A 19,482-nucleotide genomic window follows, 5' to 3' on the forward strand; every position below is an offset into this window, starting at 1 on the left:
GCAACAACTTTGCTTCCCAATCCACGTTTCGCCTTTCTTCCACGGAGCTGTTTGCATGAACCTCGCTCTGTGGGAGGAGCATAGTGCATAATTTCGCATTAATGATTTTACTCACAAATAGGAACCCTAACATGGCTTGTCGAGTGTACGGGGGTTGAATGATGAAATGTCAAGACTCCAAGGCTGTGTCGTAGAGAGAAAAGCGAGAACATTGCGGAGCGGCTATTAAGAGCAATCACGATAAGATATGCTGCTACATGTAGTTCGCACCCTAGTTGTGCATTAGTGTACAGCTTCCAAAGTATCTGTCAGGCAGGCGCCCCTCTTTTGAGAAAATAAATTGGCCCAGTAACGGTCTCACGCCTTTGCTAAACATCGAAACTTCGCTCAGAGTTAAGGGAATTAGGAGCAGTGAAATAATACACCAAAACAGCAGCTGCTGTGGAGGTGTGCAGAATAATTTTGTTCGCATGAGGACTTTTCACCATTACTGGCCTTAAAAACGCGTAGCCGCCTTTTGTGTTTCGCCTCCATTGCAATGCCTTCGCTACTGCCAGTATCGAACCCTGGTCCTCCGGAACTGTAGCCAAGCACATGCTTGACAATTCTTCGCTTCAAGGTGATTTAGTTGCCTGTTTACGGTCATTACTTTGCTATCAGTGTGCTTGTTTGCGTTTGTGCCGTTCCTTTTCAAGTTAATAGTAGTGAATGAGTTAATCGAGTAAAAATCGTGCTGCTTGTATATTATCATTTCTTAACCGCTATAAAAAGTTCTTATGTTACCCCGCATGCATATTTAGAGTTAAGCACTTTATTTCTGCACCCGCCGCGGTGGCTCAGTGCTAAGGCGGTCGTCTACCGAGCCGGAGTACCCGCGTTCGAACCCAACCGCGGCGGCCGCGTTTCGATGGAGGCGGAACGCAAGAGGCGCCCGTGATCTCCAGGTGGTCGAAATTATTCCGGAGACCTCTACTAAGGCTGCTCTTCCTCTCTATCTTCTTTTTTAGGTCGGCGCCGAGATATGTGAGTCAGATACTGCGCCATTTCCTTTCCTCAAAAACCATTTTACCAATTTACCCATTTTATTTTGCAGGTAGACCGCTTACAAGTAAGAAACGTTTGCGGGTGCCCGTTAACATGCATAAACACTTTAGAGACAGGGAAAAAAAAGACCGAGGACATACTATTAGCAGAATAGCAGTATATTTGACGCGACTTTCAACAAGTAACAACACTCAGTGCAGTTCTATTTTTGTGTTGTTAAAGATAACATGGTTGGGACAGATTGGGCATTTCCGACGATCTTCGCTTATCCCAGATTCTCGAACAATTTGTGGATTCCGAGTGATACGGCTCCCGAGATGACGCCTTTGACGATAAGGGGCCAGAAGTACTCAGCGTCTTCACCACTCAGGGCAACTTCCCCATTCGTGAGAACACTCAACACCTCAAGCACTTCTTCTTGCTCTTCCTTGGTCAAGCTTGCATCGCCTCGTAGGAGACGGCCGACGCTCTCCAGACTTTTTCCAGCCTTCAGCATCACTGCAGCTTCATCCTCTGCAGGGAAGGTAAATGTTACGTGCATATTTATTCGTGATTTTATTAAAAGAGCATATTCTTCTGTACAAGCCAATTACTAAGTCTGGAAGCAGATACAGTGCAAAGCTATCACCCGTTCTATGATACCTAAGACAGGGGGCTTAGGTAGTGGTATGGTACATCTGATTTAAGGTGTCCAGGTGTAATACAGAAATATTCGCTGCAGCTTTCTCTCCAAAGAATTAATTAACACTTCTCTTAAACGGGGTGGCCACGTGTTCGGTTTATTAAATGAAATACTTGTAACTGTGGAAACGCAGTATTTTCGAAGCGTACGTATATCGAGTAATCACAACAATGATGTGAAAATAGGCCTAATAATATATGTGCTCAGTTGCAGGAGTGTCCGCAGAAGGTACACTCAGCTCAGCGTTCTTATCTTTCCTCATAATGTGCTTATGCGCCATAAAACCCCATATAACTAACTTTCCTCATAATGTGAAGATGAAGAGGCAAGCAAAATAATAAAATGGTGATGATGACGATGACTGCGGCATAATAAAATAGCAGGACACGGCAAGTATAAGACGGAGCACACAGCTGATGTGAACAAAATTTGGCCCCACATACACGGATTCGTTAGGTGCAGATAATGCTGGCGTACAGTGGTGAGCAGCCTTGACTAAAACGCTCGGGCGGTGCACTTCCCTGCAAACAAATCTAAATTTTGTGGCAGCCTCTAGGGTCCAGCTGCAACGCTTGCACGGAAGTAGCGCCAGATAGCCTCGTAAACAAAGCAGGCACGAAAACTTTGCCCTGTAATGAGGGGTGCTCTCTGATTTCGGGTTTTGTTACGAAGTGCGCACTGTTCAAGCCCTCTAGACAAGGCTGCTCACCACTGTACTGTGATCGTTGCATATTTTATACTTCAAATTAAAGTTCACCTCTTCTACACTATAAATTAACTGATACTCCCAAAGGGGACTCCTGTGATACCGACCATGATTAATAAACCCGGTAAGTTGTTGTTTCTATTTTCGAGGAAAAGAAATGAACACACAAGAAATATGTTTGTATTTAGGCAGGCGCATAAGACATTCACGAAGATCGCGGTTTAGAATATATTCTAAGGATCGTGCAATCTGAACGGTGAGAAAAATATCCGGTTATGTATTTTTAACATCACGAAGATTATCGCTGCCAAGTGAAGGACAAGGAAACACCATGTAGCTGTAAAGTTATCTCCTGAATGAGAAAAACACCTCCTGACCGCTCAAGAATCGATTACTTGATATGCTTTAGTGAACGACATAGTTTCTCCTTTTTTTCCAACGGATTTTCCCCACCTGTGTTGTAAAGTAAGCCACGTTCATATTATTCCAGAGATAACACCAAATCTATTTTTTCTAACAACTGACAGCTTCCATGAGTGTTTGAGCTATTTGTATATAGGCTACTTTCTTAAAGCAGCACATCTAATGTCGTGAGAATTAAGCATTTTCAAGTGGTAGAAAGCATGCCTGAATTGTGGCCGCCTCAGGCTTATGTGGGGAGCCCTTGTGGGGCCCGTGTGGTGAGCCCATCTGGGAAACAAGCGGGATCTAGAGCTGGTGCCCGGATGGGCCCCGTGTGGACTGCCCTCAGATGACCTGCTATTTTAGCCCCTTTCAGATCCATGTGGCCACGAAATTGCAAGGCACCGTCCCACATGAATTCCATATGAGAGACTTTTCAGCACAATTTTGATACGCCCCATTTTCGGCCCTGAGGTTCTCAGGTTCTCGCTAAGGTTCTCAGTGCGTAAAGCCCACATTAGCGTCCTATATGCCCTCAGTACAAAAAGAAAAGGCTTTTCTGAGGATCATGCAGACCCGCTCGCTTTCCAGACGCACTACTGCCCTTGGAGGTCCGATAATACATTTGTACAGGCTGCCCTATTTGGGCTAACCCAGATGTTTTCAGCAGAACTCCCACAATTACATTGCGTCTGCCGTTAATTAACCCAGAATGGATTCTTGTCGCCTTGATGTAAGAATTGAGGCAAATTTAGAACTAGAGCGTAATACGAGACGCATGTGCAATTCATAGGGAAAAGTCCAATCTGGAATTGCCCACATGTTTCCAAGATAGGCAAATAAGACACTAGAGGGGTTCCCCTATACCCAAACACACAGGCCACACCTACAAGGGGCCCCATATTGTGCGCTACTTCCGTGGTTTTAGTGAAATAATATCAGCGGCAGTGTTCCTTCTAAAGAGTTCTCCTATGCTCTTCTTCTGTCATTAAAGCTAGCCTGCGCAGTGTGGTCCGGAAATTCTCTTTATTTAAACCAGAATAATTTCGCTGATACCAAAGTTACTTGTTTTTATACGGGATCTATAGGTAATGCTTGGAATTGTATCGCAAATAGGAGCGTATTGCCAATTAATGCGTTAGGCACGTTAAGGCTTTCTTTTCTTTTTGCCAATTGAAGACGGTTTATTTGCCAGTGGAATTTTCACGGCTCGTTTCCGACCGAAGCGATTCTCACCTTTCGATAGAACTGGTTTTTGGAGGTCCACTTTCGGGGCTCTGTTGAAAGGAAGGGAAAACAGAATCGTTCCGTTATATATCTTCGAAATACTGTGCATAGAATAGTTGTCAATGGCGATAATAACGACTGTACTTACACTGTAGCTCCATCTTCATCACGCATGAAAGAAATATGAGAAAAAAGGCATTAATAAATTTTTCAGAATTGTAAAATTCTAGAAATGCATAAAAGCCATATTTTCCATCATAGGTGATAAAAGCTTTAAACACAAAATAAATATTGCCACAAGCTTTTGAACTAGCGAGTACTAGATAAAAACCGGATATTTCAGTACTCAAAGAAACCTTATTCACAGAGTTGCGGATATTTCCAACCTTTTTCTGCGCAACTACGCAGAAAAAGGCACATGATTTAAGCGGTTTTGTCTGAACATGGGCACTTAATGCCAAGCTAATCTCTCTTTCTTATCTGTGTTCACTCATTACAGGTAAGTTCCACATTTTAAATAGTTATTGCTCCAGGCTGAATTCATAAATAAATGCAGCACCAGTGGTGATTCCAAACAGCGTCTAAACCTTTACTCATTCAGCTGAAGGATCGCCTTCGTAAGGAACATCGCCATTTAAGTGTGACGCAAAGGCCGAAAATATTTCGTCCAATTGCGATCATTACAGACATTTGATTGCGCACAACTATTTTAAATACAGAAGAACTTGTACTTATGTCCACTATCGGTGTATTTGCACGTTTTCTGGCGTTTTGAATCTTCACGTTTGCTTCTGGTTAATTTACTGATACTCATAGGAATAAAATCCGGCTTTGCGCTCGATCAAATATTGCTAACTTATAAAGTAGCAAGCTTCCACTGAAAAGAAAGCCATTCCATAGTAAGCGATCATTGCGTATAAATGCTAGTTTCATTCTCATAGTAGGTATGACGCATGACTGGTACGGCGAAACGAAAATTTTCCGAATCCCTAAGAACATTTCTGCATACTCACAAGCAACGGCAATGAGAGAGATGAGGGTGAGCCACAGGCAGGTCTTCATGGTGAAGCTAGCTGTATGGACCAACAAATAAGAAATAAATCGTGAGAAGGACACGTGCCGAGTTTAAATTTAAAGAGCTTGCATTTGACATATCTTCACAATGTTAAAGCGTAATGTTTGGTTGGACCTGTTACAAAATCATGATTCAAAGTTCACTGCAATGAAAAAAAGTTTCCTTGGCTCATTAGTTTCAAGAAATACGTTAAGCATTCACTCTTTTCACCGTGCATGCCGAATCCCAAGGCAAGGTTTCCTGCTTTTACCATGCTGTAAGATTAACAGAACACGCTTGCAATGTTTCACATGCACCGGAGAAGGTTGACGTTCAAGGTCGCAAGTTTTTCAACATTGGCAGTTTAAACGAATAACTGAAACACGTGATTCAAAGGAATGTCTGATAACCCAGCAATTTCTAGACAGACTGAAATTTATCGCTAGAGCTTTTCTTTTCTAGAGATACAGTTCAGATTTGAAATGAACATCCACATTCCACTTTCAAAGTACAACTAGAAATCAGTACCATTATAAATGCCATCGTATGCTCTCAGCAGAAAAAACAAGAAGTGACTTCTGTTTTCATTACAATTGTCGCAATATTTCTATGTTAATTTCTTTCTCAAGTAATTTCATTTATTCTATCCATTATAAAATGGTAAATGCGGCTCGTGTCTGTTCGGCTGAAAGCTAAAATTGCTTCATCATGGTATATTTTGCGTAGTTTGGATTTATCTATCAGCCTATTTAATTCTTGTTCTTGGCTGTTTTTTTAACATAGGAAAAAAATATCTTTTAATGCGCACCTTTTGCTTCGTTTCGCATACTTGTCGGATCCTAGAAAACTCGGGGCTGTAAGTCATTTCATCTACAAATCAAATTTATTCAGAATGTCCTCCATTTACAATGTACCCTGTGTAACTGGAAACAGCTTTTCAAACGTATATATGATATAAGGTCAACTGAGATCTACAAGGCGCGTAGCAGTATACATAAAATACATTCTGGTAATACAAATAAATACCTTCTGAAGCACTAAGCATAGATCTGCTTTAAAATATCGAGAGAAGAAACACAAACGTGTAAAGAGAAATCAACAGGATAATGGTTGCGAATAGCATATAGCTGGCTGGTATGAGGGAAGACTTCAGATTACACAGTAGTGATTCAAACACAAACAGAAATGCAGTTGCCACATGAAAACACTAAGGCAGAAAAAACGGGGCTAATTCGGATGGAACATTTCTCTGCGACGTTTTGTACAAGTTCTTAAAGGGAATAGAGTCCGCTATACTCTAACTACTATCAAAAGTAAAACGTGCTACTCACCAGTGATCTTCGGAGCAGCCGCTATGCGGTGTCAGTTCTCTGCTCGTTTTTATACTGAGTATCAAAGGGTGTGTGTATCTTTCTTCCGTGCGATGACGTCAGCTGTCGGCTTTATATCTTGGTGCGAACACATGCCACGAAGTGCATACATTAATATCGGCCATTTACGCACACTGCGAAAGCCAGATATTATGCTTATCCGCAGACACAAAGAGGGAGAGGAGGGCTGAAATTCCATTCGAGACTTATTAAGTTACGAAAGAAGGAACTAGACGAGAATATGTACAACACAATACAGAAAATGTCAGTGCCCTAAGCCCGACAAGACGCATCGGTTGATAACTGAAATACATGCCTAGAGCGAACAGGACAATGAACGGAAGATGAATTTTTAAAGCTGCATGTCACGAATAGAGATTTCTCCCCAGTAGCACAAGGTGGCGGGCCCATGCGGGTCCGACATGGGCAATGAGGGCTGGTGGCTGCCTGCAATAAACCCACATGGGCCCGCCGGGGGCGCAGTGCTGGCACAAAACGCTGGGGCTGCCCACTTCATGCCTGAATAGGACCCTCGATGACTAGGCATGGTATTAAACAGACTGGGCAGCCCACCTATAGGTCCTACCGCAGATACAGGCGGGCTAGGATGTGGGCTCTATTACGGTAAAGCGCGGTCAACCCCAAAAGGGGCTGCCCGTACACCACCGTGAGGAAGCTGCAGTGTTTTTGTGTGGGCAAAGAGCTTGTATTGCCGCCTTCAGCCTACATGGGTCCCGCGTAGTAAATACAGGGGCTAAACTATGGGCTTCACAGTGGCGAAGCGGTTCAGGCATGCAGTTTGGGCTGCCTTAGCAACACCGGCGAAGGTCCCGCGTGGGCTGGGCATGGGCACATTTGCCATTCGGACGTCTGCACCGCCTGTAATAATCTAAATCGGGTATGAAAGGGGTAAGAATGGGCTGCGTGCAGTTCGTGTGCATAAATGTGGGGCTACATGACGGTGAAGTGCGGGCACACCCAACAGGGGCTCCCCGTGCAGCCCACTGACGGAGCCAAATGGGCTGTATGTGGGCTAACACCAGTATTCCCGCCTGTAGACTACATGGGTCCTGCATAGAAAATATATGGGCTAGGCATGGACACAATTGCGATTCCAACATCTTCCCCGCCTGTATCGTACGTATCTGGTAGAAAATGCCTAAGCGTGAGCTGCGTAGTAGCAAAAGACGCAGTGTGTGCGGGCGAACGGCTAGTATCCGCCAGCATCCTTCGTAAATGCTGCGCAGATTACTCTGGGCTTCACAGTGCAGAAACATCATGCGCCATTAGCGAGTTGCCGGGCAACACCTATCGACAGTCCCACGTACATTAGTTGTACACGGGAGGAGTTGAAATTGTCTCATTTAGTCTGCCTGCATATCCTACACCAGCGGTAAAAGGGTTAAGCGGGCCCAAATAGCAAGACCTTGCACGTTTCACTCTGACGAAGAGCTGCTCTTTGAACGTCGTAATAACAAAAGAACCCGCTTCTGAGTTTTGTTGGTGCTTTTTTTGCGTTGATCGCATTGCATTTTTTTCTGGTGTGCTACGGTCGCCGCGGAGAAAGCTGCCAGCATAAGGTTTCTTCCTTGTTTCAATGCACTTCAATTACGCCAGCACTGCAAGCGCTTTCGTCGTCTCCATGCAACATGTGGCGCATGGAATTCATCACTGGTTGATGGACATAGCGAGTCTCCGGCGACTGCGCCAGAGGCTGCAAAAGGTTTGCTACTGTCGCGTTCATTGCAGCAGCTTTCTTAATGTACGCCAGAAGCAGCCTGTAGTGACGCATCGATGAAGACACAAAATTCTTGGTTTTTATGCAGGCATTCTTTGCGCTTCTTCTTCGACAAGTGATTGCACATTGATAACGCAACTTGGCCAAGCGCCATCGCGAGCGGACCCACCTTTCACCCTATCAGGAAGAGATATTAATCACAAATCGCCGAGAACATTTCTATCGACGAACAAGAAATGATTAACTCAACGGAGCAGATTGGGGTGTTCCCTAAAGGGCGAGAATTCGGGCTAGCGAAAAGGTACAGTGCTAGAGAGAACAAAATAAAAACATAAATTCCCTTAGAAACGTCGCAGGAGTAACCAGTCTTTGTGCAATTTTTTTTTCAAGTTTTTTTCTTTCCTCTCACCACCGCCTTCTCTGCTTTCCCTGCGTCGACTGTCAAGAAATAACCTGCTCGACCGCGGTTTTTCTGTCTCCCTTTGTTCCTTCCCCGAGGATTCCTCTGTGTCTGTCTTGTCCCTCCCAGCCCCCTTCCCCGAAATGGCACGGAGGCGCTCACTCTACAACCCACTACCGAACATTTTAAGCCACCCTCCCGACCACACTCCCCGCGAAACTTCCATGAAGTGGAGAGGGGGCTCCGATTCTACTTGTTCACTGTGTCCGGTCGCTGCGTGGTGACGTTATGCAGAAGTGCTCCCCGCCTTTCCTGCGTTTGTTTGGAACAGGTTTCCTTCTCTCCTGCGGTTGGGTTCACTTTTTAGTGCTCGGTCAATTTGTGCTATACAGTTTTTTGTGCCTTTTCTCGTGTGTCTTGATCAATCACGAACGAAGATGACATCGCCTTCCATGCGTATGTCCAGTGCAAGTACAGTGGAACCCTGTCGTCCTTGTCTTAGTGTTGAATAACTTCGCTCCGAAAGACGAGAGTGGTGAACAGTAACATTTACTGACATTTGAGCGGTGGAGGCCGCGGCGGTGAAGGCGGATTTTATGACGGCGACGTCGTGCTGCTAGGACGTAAGTACGCATTTGAAATCACTCTGTTGTCTGAGTACTGCCGCCGTCTCGGTTATATGCTCGGCGTCAACAGAAACTTTCTAGTTGTAGAGTGTCTTTTTTAAACCAGCCAGTTGTAGATTGCACAGCGTAGAGGGCCAAAATACCGAAACATTTTCTCTCAGTTACATACCGAAATATATTGTCCTTCACGGTAACAAGACGAAAATTAGTTTTGTTGTGTGTATTCTTTCTTTACACAGGCATATGGTGCATACGTGCGAGTGCAATCAGCGACGAGCGTCCTGAGGGGGAGCGGCTCGAGGCATCGCATCGCATCGATGCTGCGGAATGTGCCGTAAATAAAGGAGGGACCCAGCAAGCATTCGAATCGTTCGAACAACCTGTTTACACACCAACAATGTTACGACACACATTTGCAACGCAATATTGATTCAGATACGAAAGGCGTGAGGTGCATTCACGATACTGAGCATTTCCAATGATCAGGGCCAGGCGTCATGAGTCGCCTGGCTTGTCCGAGCCTTCTCTTTCGCGCTGTCTTCTTTTGCACGCATTATCTCTATTTAAGTAATGTGACGTACAACTTCCGCTGCGTGAGATTCTCGGTAGCTCCTTTTCTTCTTTTTTCCTCTTTGTATTTCTTAGCGATTACCAGTCCCCAATCACTTTAGCAATAATAATCGTCGATTACAATCCCAATGATCGATTACCTATCATCAATGCTTATCTAGCTTACAGAGCACGGGATGCTACGCCACTTCTACACATACACGCCATTTGTTCCAGTACAGTGAAGCACTATAACACCCCTTTTCATTCCGTCCAATTGTTGGCTTGTAATTACCGTATTAATATTTGTCTGGCTCCGCCGTGGTGGCTCAATGATTACGGCGCTCGGCTGCTGACCCGAAACACGTGGGTTGGATCCCGGCCGCGGCGACCGAATTTCGATGAATGCGAAATTCTAGAGGCCCGTGTACTGTGCGATGTCTCTGCACTTTAAAGAACCCCAGGTGGTCGAAATTTCCGAAGCCCTTCACTAAATCGTCCTTCATCGCCTGATTCGCTTTGGGCCGTTAAGCTCCCATACACCACACCAATATTTTTTTTTCATTACTGTCAGAGCAGAACACATTCCAAACACAGGTTACTAAGCCGTACACCCGACCACGAATTCAGTGGGTGTCCCTCAAACACGCCTGAAGCAATTACCCTTCGTGGCCTACGGGAATAAAGAACAAACAAAAAACCTTCATGGCATACGCGTGAATTGCCCACCTGGCGCAGTGGGCCTATTTTCTTTTTCTATTTACAGGAATTGGGTTTTTTTTCCGATGGGCGGAGCCGGGATTTCACCTGAACGAGCTCCTTAAGCTGTCGCTTAATACCTGCGACTGTCCAATAGACCTTTCCCGGAATGCATCACAGCTCGTGTTTCTGCTTCGATGGGCAAAAGATAGCGCGCACCGAGGTGTCTCTAACAAGGAGAAGAAATGAGGCGGGGGAACTATCGTACCAAGGAAAACCGGTTGAGAAGCCAAAGTGGAATGTTTTGCCTGTGGAAGAAGTCCTGACTGGGCTAATTAGTGTAGATTCACTATGGTGGTTTAACAGCGCGAACACACCAAGAAAGACAGAGGACAAACACACCAGCGCTGAATTTAGCGCTGGTGTGTGTCTGTCTCTTTCTTGTTCTATGTGTGTTTGCCCTTGGGCCGAACTTGGGCTAGCCCCCGTGGGCCGGACTTGGGCTAGCCCATGTGGGTCCCCGCTGCAGTGCCGCCTAAGCCCTCCTGGAGGTCCCCTCTGAGAAGCCCCATACTGCCCATATGGGTCCCACAAAGGACCGAGGATAGCCCCCTTTATCGTTTTTATGCATGCAGACCTTAGGGGTTCCCTGCTGGTACTATGTAGCAAGCTCACTTTGGGTCACGCGCGATGCCGAGTTGCAAGTCGCGCACATATCCCACATCGGGCTTCCATGGGCTGCCCGTGTCGGGCCCACGAGGGCCCGCAATTCCGAGCCCCGTTTGTGCTACTGGGAATGTATGCAACCATGCATTTATGCTGACTGCCCTAATATAGTTCTTTGCAATTGCGGCAGGAGATTTGCTTTTTCTAATTAAATTCGTGTCTGCTTTCTAAAGTTGCTAATATCAGTAGCTTGTTTTTCAGCAATGAATGTTTAGGGTATTGCAACTCTAGGCTTTCCTACGCAATGTTCACTCGTGGTTTTACATTTTTTCTCAATTCTAAAAACACGTCATTAAAGATATGCCTGGAGATTATCTAGGGCTGGTTATTTGCGCCTGTAGATCGCGATTTAACGTTACGCCTTTCGTTGCTGCCCCAGCTGTAATAAAAAAAAACTCTCCTACGAGTCAGGTCGCCCTCCCGAATTAAAACATGGACTGATGAAAGGTGCGCTATATCAATGTGATTGCCGTCATCAAATACTTGATCTAAACCTTACATAGCAACTGTATAGAATTTTTTCTAATTGCTTAAGAACAAGCCGTCCACGGTTTCCAAATGGCAGAAACCTTAGCAGTGCTGGCTTGCATAGTTGCATTACTATTTCCTGTTGATGGCTATAGCCTAGAGAGTGGATAAAAAGCTATAAGTGCCTTTTGCCTGCGACACCCGACCAACGAGTATGGATTGCCTGAACACACGTAATTACTCTGCCTTCTTAACAAAATTTGTATCAGGAGAGTCCCAGTGTCTCGATACGTTCTTGCTATGTCGAATAAGCACTGCTAGGTCATTCTAAACGTGCCGATCCCTGTTGTGAAACAGTGTTGCTGCAGCGCTAAAAAAGTAATAATGATATACAGTCCACTACTGCTTGTTTGGCGATAGCCTGCGAATGCTGGGACATTCCTTTTGTGGAACTTACACTTGACAAAAACACCAAAAGCCTACCTGGTTGCCAATTTACCACAAAATAAATAAATTATTCGAAAATCCCCTGTGTCCCTTGGTTTGTGTGACTGTTGGCTTCTCTCATATTTATAACGAGCCCCTCATTTTCCTTCCCTTGTTTGGCTAACTGCGTAGCGAGGGCCTCGGTTCTGGCAGCCTTGACGCCATAGGAAGCATAACAGGGTTCTCACACAGCTTCCACCCTCGCCGTTCGATGACGTTCTACGTCACATCAGCGGTAACTCAGGACGTGCTACGTCCGCCGCTTAAGAACAGCGGTGGCGCTGACGAACATTCTCAAGGCTAGGTTATTTGTAAACATATATACCGACGAAAGTAGAAGATTTGACAGCCGTCGCCGTAGCTCAGCGGTAGAGCAGGGGACGCGGAATTCGGAGGTCATGGGTTCAGATCCCACCGGCGGCTTGTGGTTTTTTTTTATTCTGCTTTTCTAATGAATTAGCTTTAAGCGATAGAATATTCAGGAATATTCTAAATTGATCGACACCACAAAATAAATAATTTCTGTGACTGTTAGCTTCTCTCTCATATGTATGTATGTATGTATGTGTATATATATATATATATATATATATATATATATATATATACATATATATATACTTCCTTTTTACCTGTAACTTTGGCAATGCTGAATCATTGGCTTACAGTTTTTGTTTTCTGTTCAGTGCTGCCTTTCAACTGCTGATCCGAGTATTTGAAAGTTTAGAACCTTTTACTTTGTTCCTGTGTTCTTTGCTAAGCATCATGCTCACACAACACTGTGTGTTATTGTGCGTATTTATTAAGACTGTTCAGCTTATGCCCTTCCTGTTATAACCCCATGTGGGATTTACAGTATGTAGCAATAAAATAAATAAGCAATATTAGAAACCAAAAAACTTTTTTTTTCCTGCTAATGATTGTCTAAACTATTCAAGTACTTAAGCCGAACACTACTGTCCCCAGTCCCTTTATTCACCGGTCTGTGCAGCTGTGCTGCCTCCGCATCGTATCAGTGGTTAGCGCGCTCGGCTACCGAGCCGGGGAACTGGCTTCAAACCCGACCGCATCGACCGCGTTTCAATGGAGCTCAAACGCGTAGAGGCACCCGTATACTGTGCGAATCGAGTGTTCATAAAGATCTCCAGGTTGGTGAAATTATTCCGGAGCCCTCCACAACAGCACTTTTTATGACATTCTGCTTCCCCCCCCCCCCCCCCTCCCTGTCTTCCCTCACGGTGGGGTTGATGTTTCCACCGCGAATTACCATAGTGAATGCACGATTTCGTACCATAAAATTAAGTAATCTTAGTGCTCTACAGCGGCTTTGATATGCTAATGTGCTCACACTGCTACGCAAGATATTTACACGTTCCCATTGTTTAGATTTAGATTTGTTTAGATGATGCTATCCTCGAGTATCGTGATTGGCAGAGCAAGGTATATATATTGCCTATTATGTCTAGGAAACGAATGGGCCCAGATTTCCAGTCTGAACCAATCAAAGTCTGGAATAAACACCCTCTTTGCACACTGACATTATCGCGCGCTCGCCAACCGGCAGCGTCGCTAGTCAGGAGGTCCTATTAGAGAGGTGGAGGAGCTCCGTATTCTGGGCCTTTTCATTCACCAGAGACTCAGACCGGACTCCACTATCGCGAAACTCAAGAGAGTAGGCGAACAGGTAGGGCGCATGATCCGCCGCGTTTCCAACAAGCGGGGTGGTCTGCGGGGCAGGGACGCGCTTCAGCTCGTCTATGCCTTCGTGACTAGCCGGATCATCTACGCCGTGCCATATCTCCGCACTACTAAGCAAGACGAGGCGCGATTAGACGCCATCATCCGCAAGGCAACTAAGCGAGCCCTGGATCTCCCGGTGGCTACCTCTAATGCCAAACTCAAGGCATTGGGGGTGCTAAACTCCTACCAGGAGCTGCGGGAGGCCCACCTCGTGAACCAATACACGCGGCTCAGGCAGACGGCTCCTGGGCGCCGCCTGCTAAACCACTTACACATCCAACACGACTGCACTCCAGAGGAGGCGGAGCGTACCCAGTACTATGGCGCCATATGCTCTGGGTCTCCCCGCTCCCCCGTAACATGGACACCGACATGCATGAAAACAGACGACAAGCGCGGGCTCGGGCTCTTGAGAGACAACACGGCTCCCGACCCGGTGTATATTATGTAGACGTAGCAGGGCCATCGCCCTCGGGATTTTACTCGGCCGCTGTCGTTCACCAGGAAATGCACGTTGATGGACTCTCCTTTCGAGCCCCGAATTCAATGCGGGCCGAGGAAGTAGCGATAGCGCTTGTTGCCGCCCACGCCAATTCGAGACTAATCATCACGGACTCCCGAAAAGCATGTGAAGATTACTTGGCAGGGCAGATCTCCCCCTTAGTTGCTTGTATTCTACGACGGACTGCCACTGATCCAACAGCCAAACGAATCATTTGGGCTCCTGGCCACCAGGGCTTGCGAAGTAATGAGGCCGCTGACGCGGCTGCCCGAGCGCTTACTCACCGGGCTCCTCATCCCAGCTCTTCTGGCTCGGAGACTAACCAGCCGCTGCTGCGATTCAGAGAAATATTAACACATTATAGCGACAACCACCGCCTTTTCCCGGCCCCGGCAAAAGGGCTGAGTAAGACGGAGGAGCGAACTTTAAGGCGCCTGCAGACAGGTACTCTACTCTGTCCTGCAATAATAAAACATTACGATACTAACACGGATGGGCGATGCCCACACCGTGGGGAGACCTGTGATATCTTTCACATGGTGTGGGCATGTACTCAAAATCCCCACCTCCCCCCTTCCCCTACCCCTTCCAGAGAGGCATGGGAGACTGCCCTCCTCAACTGCTCCTCGCTTGAGTCCCAAAGGGCTCTGGTGAAACGGGCGAGAAACGGGGCCTCGTCATGCGGTGTCCCGGACTAGGGACGCCGACCATGTAGCGGGGTCACTCTGTGGCTCCCAAACTCTTTTTCACAAAATAAAAGTTTTCACCACCACCACCACCTAGCACACACTCCCTGTGTCCCCCGCGGGTACCTCTGGGCGGCATGTAGCCTACTGTAGCAGTTTCGCAGAATTGGGCGGCAATCGTAGAAAGCGGCAGGCATGGGTGCGTCTCTAGAGATTGACTTGATTGAGTTTGAGCCCAGAGTCGCAGCTAAAGACGGGGAAAAGCGCGAGCCAGGGAGCGTACAAGCGATCGCGTAACAGGCTACACTTTGAAACTGACGCTAATAAAAGAGAGCCCGACCGGCACCAATAGTGTAACGCGCTGACAGCGGGATTTTATGTCATCACTTGCCTAAGCTGTCTTAAAAACAGCTCTGGCCAAAATGACAGGCGCTGCCTGAAGCGGAGGCTGCAAATGAAAATTTAATTTGGAAGAAAAAACATCTTAAATCAGGACCTGTCAAAAATTCGTTGCAAATAAAAAATCCCAACCAGGCTGCACGTGTACTAAAGAAACAAAATATTTCTTCTGTTTGGTATATCAAGGTTCATCAGCACTATTTCAAGCAAGCCAACAGGTAGGCGACACACGTACTTCTATTTCATCTTGTGAACTATGAAGCAGTAAGTAACTCACTTTCCTTTTCGTTCGGTATTTGTGTTTGAACACGTCCTTTCTTTGAACGTAGCCAAGCGAATTCATTGCTCACTTGAATGAAACAGGGACTCGGTGGAGACACGATGGCCAACTTAAAAGAGAACTAACCGAATCTTTTTGCTCCCAACAGCTCAGAAAGGTAAAGTCAGCCTTCGGTTACCTTTCACGCCAGTGTCGTGATAATCGGCAAGCATCATATCAGGATATTTTTTTCGTTTAGAGAAATCCGAATAGACTGCTACTGCCTGCAGCTGCTGCTTTCGATAAAACAAATTATTGGTGGCCACAACTTTGCTTCCCAATCCACGTTTCGCCTTTCTTCCACGGAGCTGTTTGCATGAACCTCGCTCTGTGGGAGGAGCATAGCCCTTTCGGCATTGGCGTCGTCAATTGATCCCACAAAATAAAACGCAATTCTCACTTGTAAAACCGAAACTGAAACCAATAATATTTTTGTGGGGTGTTCCTCTGAGAGCCCTATCGGCACTGCCATCAGCAGCAGAGCATTTTGTGCACGCTGACAAGAAGGTGACGACAAAGTGTTCACTCGTACCATGGCGGAGCAGCCTTCGGGTAAGTATCGATTTTCACAATGTATAAATTTTGAAGTCTCGAGTATTCGCGGGTGATATTTTTGATAATTATTTCCTACTGTTAGCGTAGGCGGCATGCGAAAAATTATAGGCCTAACCTGCACACTTTTTCTGCAGTGGCCCTTTGTTTACATGTCCACTTTTGACGACATCAGGGCTTAGTGGTTGCAAGTCATGCGTTTGTCGTTTTATCCGCGTTCTCTTTCATATTTTTAGGTGCATCGATACCGGCGGCCTTATTTTATTCGAGCCATGGTAAACGCTCACGACGCTTGGAAGAATGCACAGATAGACTCTTTCAACAACTGGACAATGGTAATTTGTCAGACGTGGAAGACGAGTGCGGTGAGTCTGGCGGCAGCGGTGACGAGGGGGACGATGCGCTTGGAGCCCCCGAGGAGAGCGAGAGTAGTAGTTCAGAAGCTGATTCGGAAGATGATAACACACCAGCAATGGCAAGCGGATGGGCGAGAAAGCCTTTCAAGGTGCCAGAGACTCTGTTCAAAGGGGCAGCTTGCGAAGACCTTCACATCGAAGGGGACATACCCTCACCATTTAGTTATTTTAGCCGTTATGTCCCGAAGAGCGTCTTTACTGAGCTTGCTGAGAAAACAAATCAGTACTCGGTTTTTCAGTATGGCACGTGTGTAAGCACTGACGAAGATGAAATCAGCCGACTGGTGGCTCTCCATCTGACAATGGGTGTCCTGAAATATCCGAGGTTGCGCCTATATTGGAAGCCTGCAATGAGAACTGCTCTCATAGGATCATGCGAGATGTCGCGCAATCGCTTCGAGAAGCTTCGCAACACTCTTCACATTGTTGATGCGAACAAGCCAGACACCAATGACAGACTCTGGAAGGTGAGACCTCTGCTCAAGAATTTTCAAGTAAGGTGCCACGACCTCGATGTAGAGGAGCATCTGTGCATTGATGAACAGATTGTTCCTTTCAAGGGCCGTTTGGACATAAAACAATATGTGAAGGGCAAGCCTCACCCTTGGGGTGTGAAGGTATTCATGCTATGCGGGGAGTCCGGCCTGATTTATGATTTTCTGGTATACCAGGGGTCTACAACAAAGCTGAATGAGAGTGAAAAACAGCGATATGGTGTGACAGGTGCAATCGTTTCGCACCTGGCGGAGCGAATCCCGCCGTTTGTTGGCCACAAGCTTTTTTTTTGATAATTACTTTACTTCGTTGCCCATGCTGCGCGCACTGCGTGAACGAGAAATATTTGCAGCTGGTACTGTACGCATGAACAGGTGTGAAAAGTGCCCGCTCATGAGTGAAAATCAATTAAAGAAAAATGGTCGAGGGTCATCTGACAGTTTGGTCAGCAATGACGGCAAGATTGTTGTGACGCGGTGGCTGGACAATCGAGCCGTAAATATGGCCTCAAATTTTATCGGTGTAGAAGTGGAGGATACAGCACAGCGCTGGAGCAAGGCAGATAAATGTTTCATTGATGTGAAACGCCCAGCTGTAGTCGGAGCGTACAACCGAAGCATGGGAGGTGTAGACAAAACGGACTTCCTTGTTGCCTTGTACAGGACCACAATTCGTTCAAGAAAGTGGACTCTCAGAATGATTTTTCATTTTGTGAATCTTGCTGTTGTGAACTCCTGGTTAGAGTACAGACAGGATGCCGACGTGCGAGGAGTCTCATCGAATGAAAAACTTGACCTCCTGGACTTCACCCTCAGAATCATTGATGCTCTTGCCAAGAAAGACAAAATATGCAAGATAATGAAGCGTGGTAGGCCATCCTTGTCTTCACTAGAGCCCAGGAAGCAAGCACGCATCATGGAGAATAGGCCTATAGAAGATGTGAGGTTCGACCAAGTTGGACATTGGCCAATTCACACCGACGCTAGTGCGCAGCGGTGTAAAATGAATGGCTGCACAGGGAAAGTTCGAGTTTTTTGTGAAAAGTGCAAGGTGCATCTGTGCTTGACGAAGTCGAGGAATTGCTTCAAGGACTTTCACACAAAGAAATAATCAATTTTGTGCTTAGTTCTTGTTGTAAGAGCCGCTTGAAATAAAGTGAACATTTTTTCATTCCTACACCCACTGAGCCCTGATGTCCTTTTTTGAGGACATGATGCCAAATCGATAATAACTTCACACACAAGCTTTAAATTTTCTGAGCATGTCATTTACACCTTCAAAGTGACGAAAATGCCAGGCAAAAAAATCTGCGGTAAAAATAAAAATTCCAGGGCTGAAAGGGATAGTGCATAATTTCGCATTAATGATTTTACTCACAAATAGGAACCCCAACATGGCTTGTCGAGTGTACGGGGGTTGAATGATGAAATGTCAAGACTCCAAGGCTGTGTCGTAGAGAGAAAAGCGAGAACATTGCGGAGCGGCTATTAAGAGCAATCACGATAAGATATGCTGCTACATGTAGTTCGCACCCTAGTTGTGCATTAGTGTACAGCTTCCAAAGTATCTGTCAGGCAGGCGCCCCTCTTTTGAGAAAATAAATTGGCCCAGTAACGGTCTCACGCCTTTGCTAAACATCTAAACATCGCTCAGAGTTAAGGGAATTAGGAGCAGTAAAATAATACACCAAAACAGCAGCTGCTGTGGAGGTGTGCAGAATAATTTTGTTCGCATGAGGACTTTTCACCATTACTGGCCTTAAAAACGCGTAGCCGCCTTTTGTGTTTCGCCTCCATTGCAATGCCTTCGCTACTGCCAGTATCGAACCCTGGTCCTCCGGAACAGTAGCCAAGCACATGCTTGACAATTCTTCGCTTCAAGGTGATTTAGTTGCCTGTTTACGGTCATTACTTTGCTATCAGTGTGCTTGTTTGCGTTTGTGCCGTTCCTTTTCAAGTTAATAGTAGTGAATGAGTTAATCGAGTAAAAATCGTGCTGCTTGTATATTATCATTTCTTAACCGCTATAAAAGTTCTTATGATACCCCGCATGCATATTTAGAGTTAAGCACTTTATTTCTGCACCCGCCGCGGTGGCTCAGTGCTAAGGCGGTCGTCTACCGAGCCGGAGTACCCGCGTTCGAACCCAACCGCGGCGGCCGCGTTTCGATGGAGGCGAAACGCAAGAGGCGCCCGT

General features: G+C 46.1%; 1 protein-coding gene across 1 annotated transcript; it reads right to left on the reverse strand.

The window, feature by feature from the left end:
• Positions 1–1,309: 1,309 nt before the first annotated feature.
• LOC149343763 (uncharacterized) lies at positions 1,310–5,123 on the reverse strand. The gene is made up of 4 exons (XM_089542466.1): positions 5,075–5,123; positions 4,210–4,222; positions 4,071–4,111; positions 1,310–1,557 (listed from the first exon to the last, which is right to left on the reverse strand). The coding sequence occupies exons 1-4, from the start codon at positions 5,121–5,123 to the stop codon at positions 1,310–1,312; spliced, it is 351 nt and encodes a 116-aa protein (XP_089398592.1).
• Positions 5,124–19,482: the final 14,359 nt, after the last annotated feature.

The sequence above is a fragment of the Amblyomma mixtum genome, chromosome 5 (genome assembly GCF_055824585.1).
Source record: "Amblyomma mixtum isolate Tamu chromosome 5, ASM5582458v1, whole genome shotgun sequence".
Taxonomy (NCBI): Eukaryota; Metazoa; Arthropoda; class Arachnida; order Ixodida; family Ixodidae; genus Amblyomma; species Amblyomma mixtum.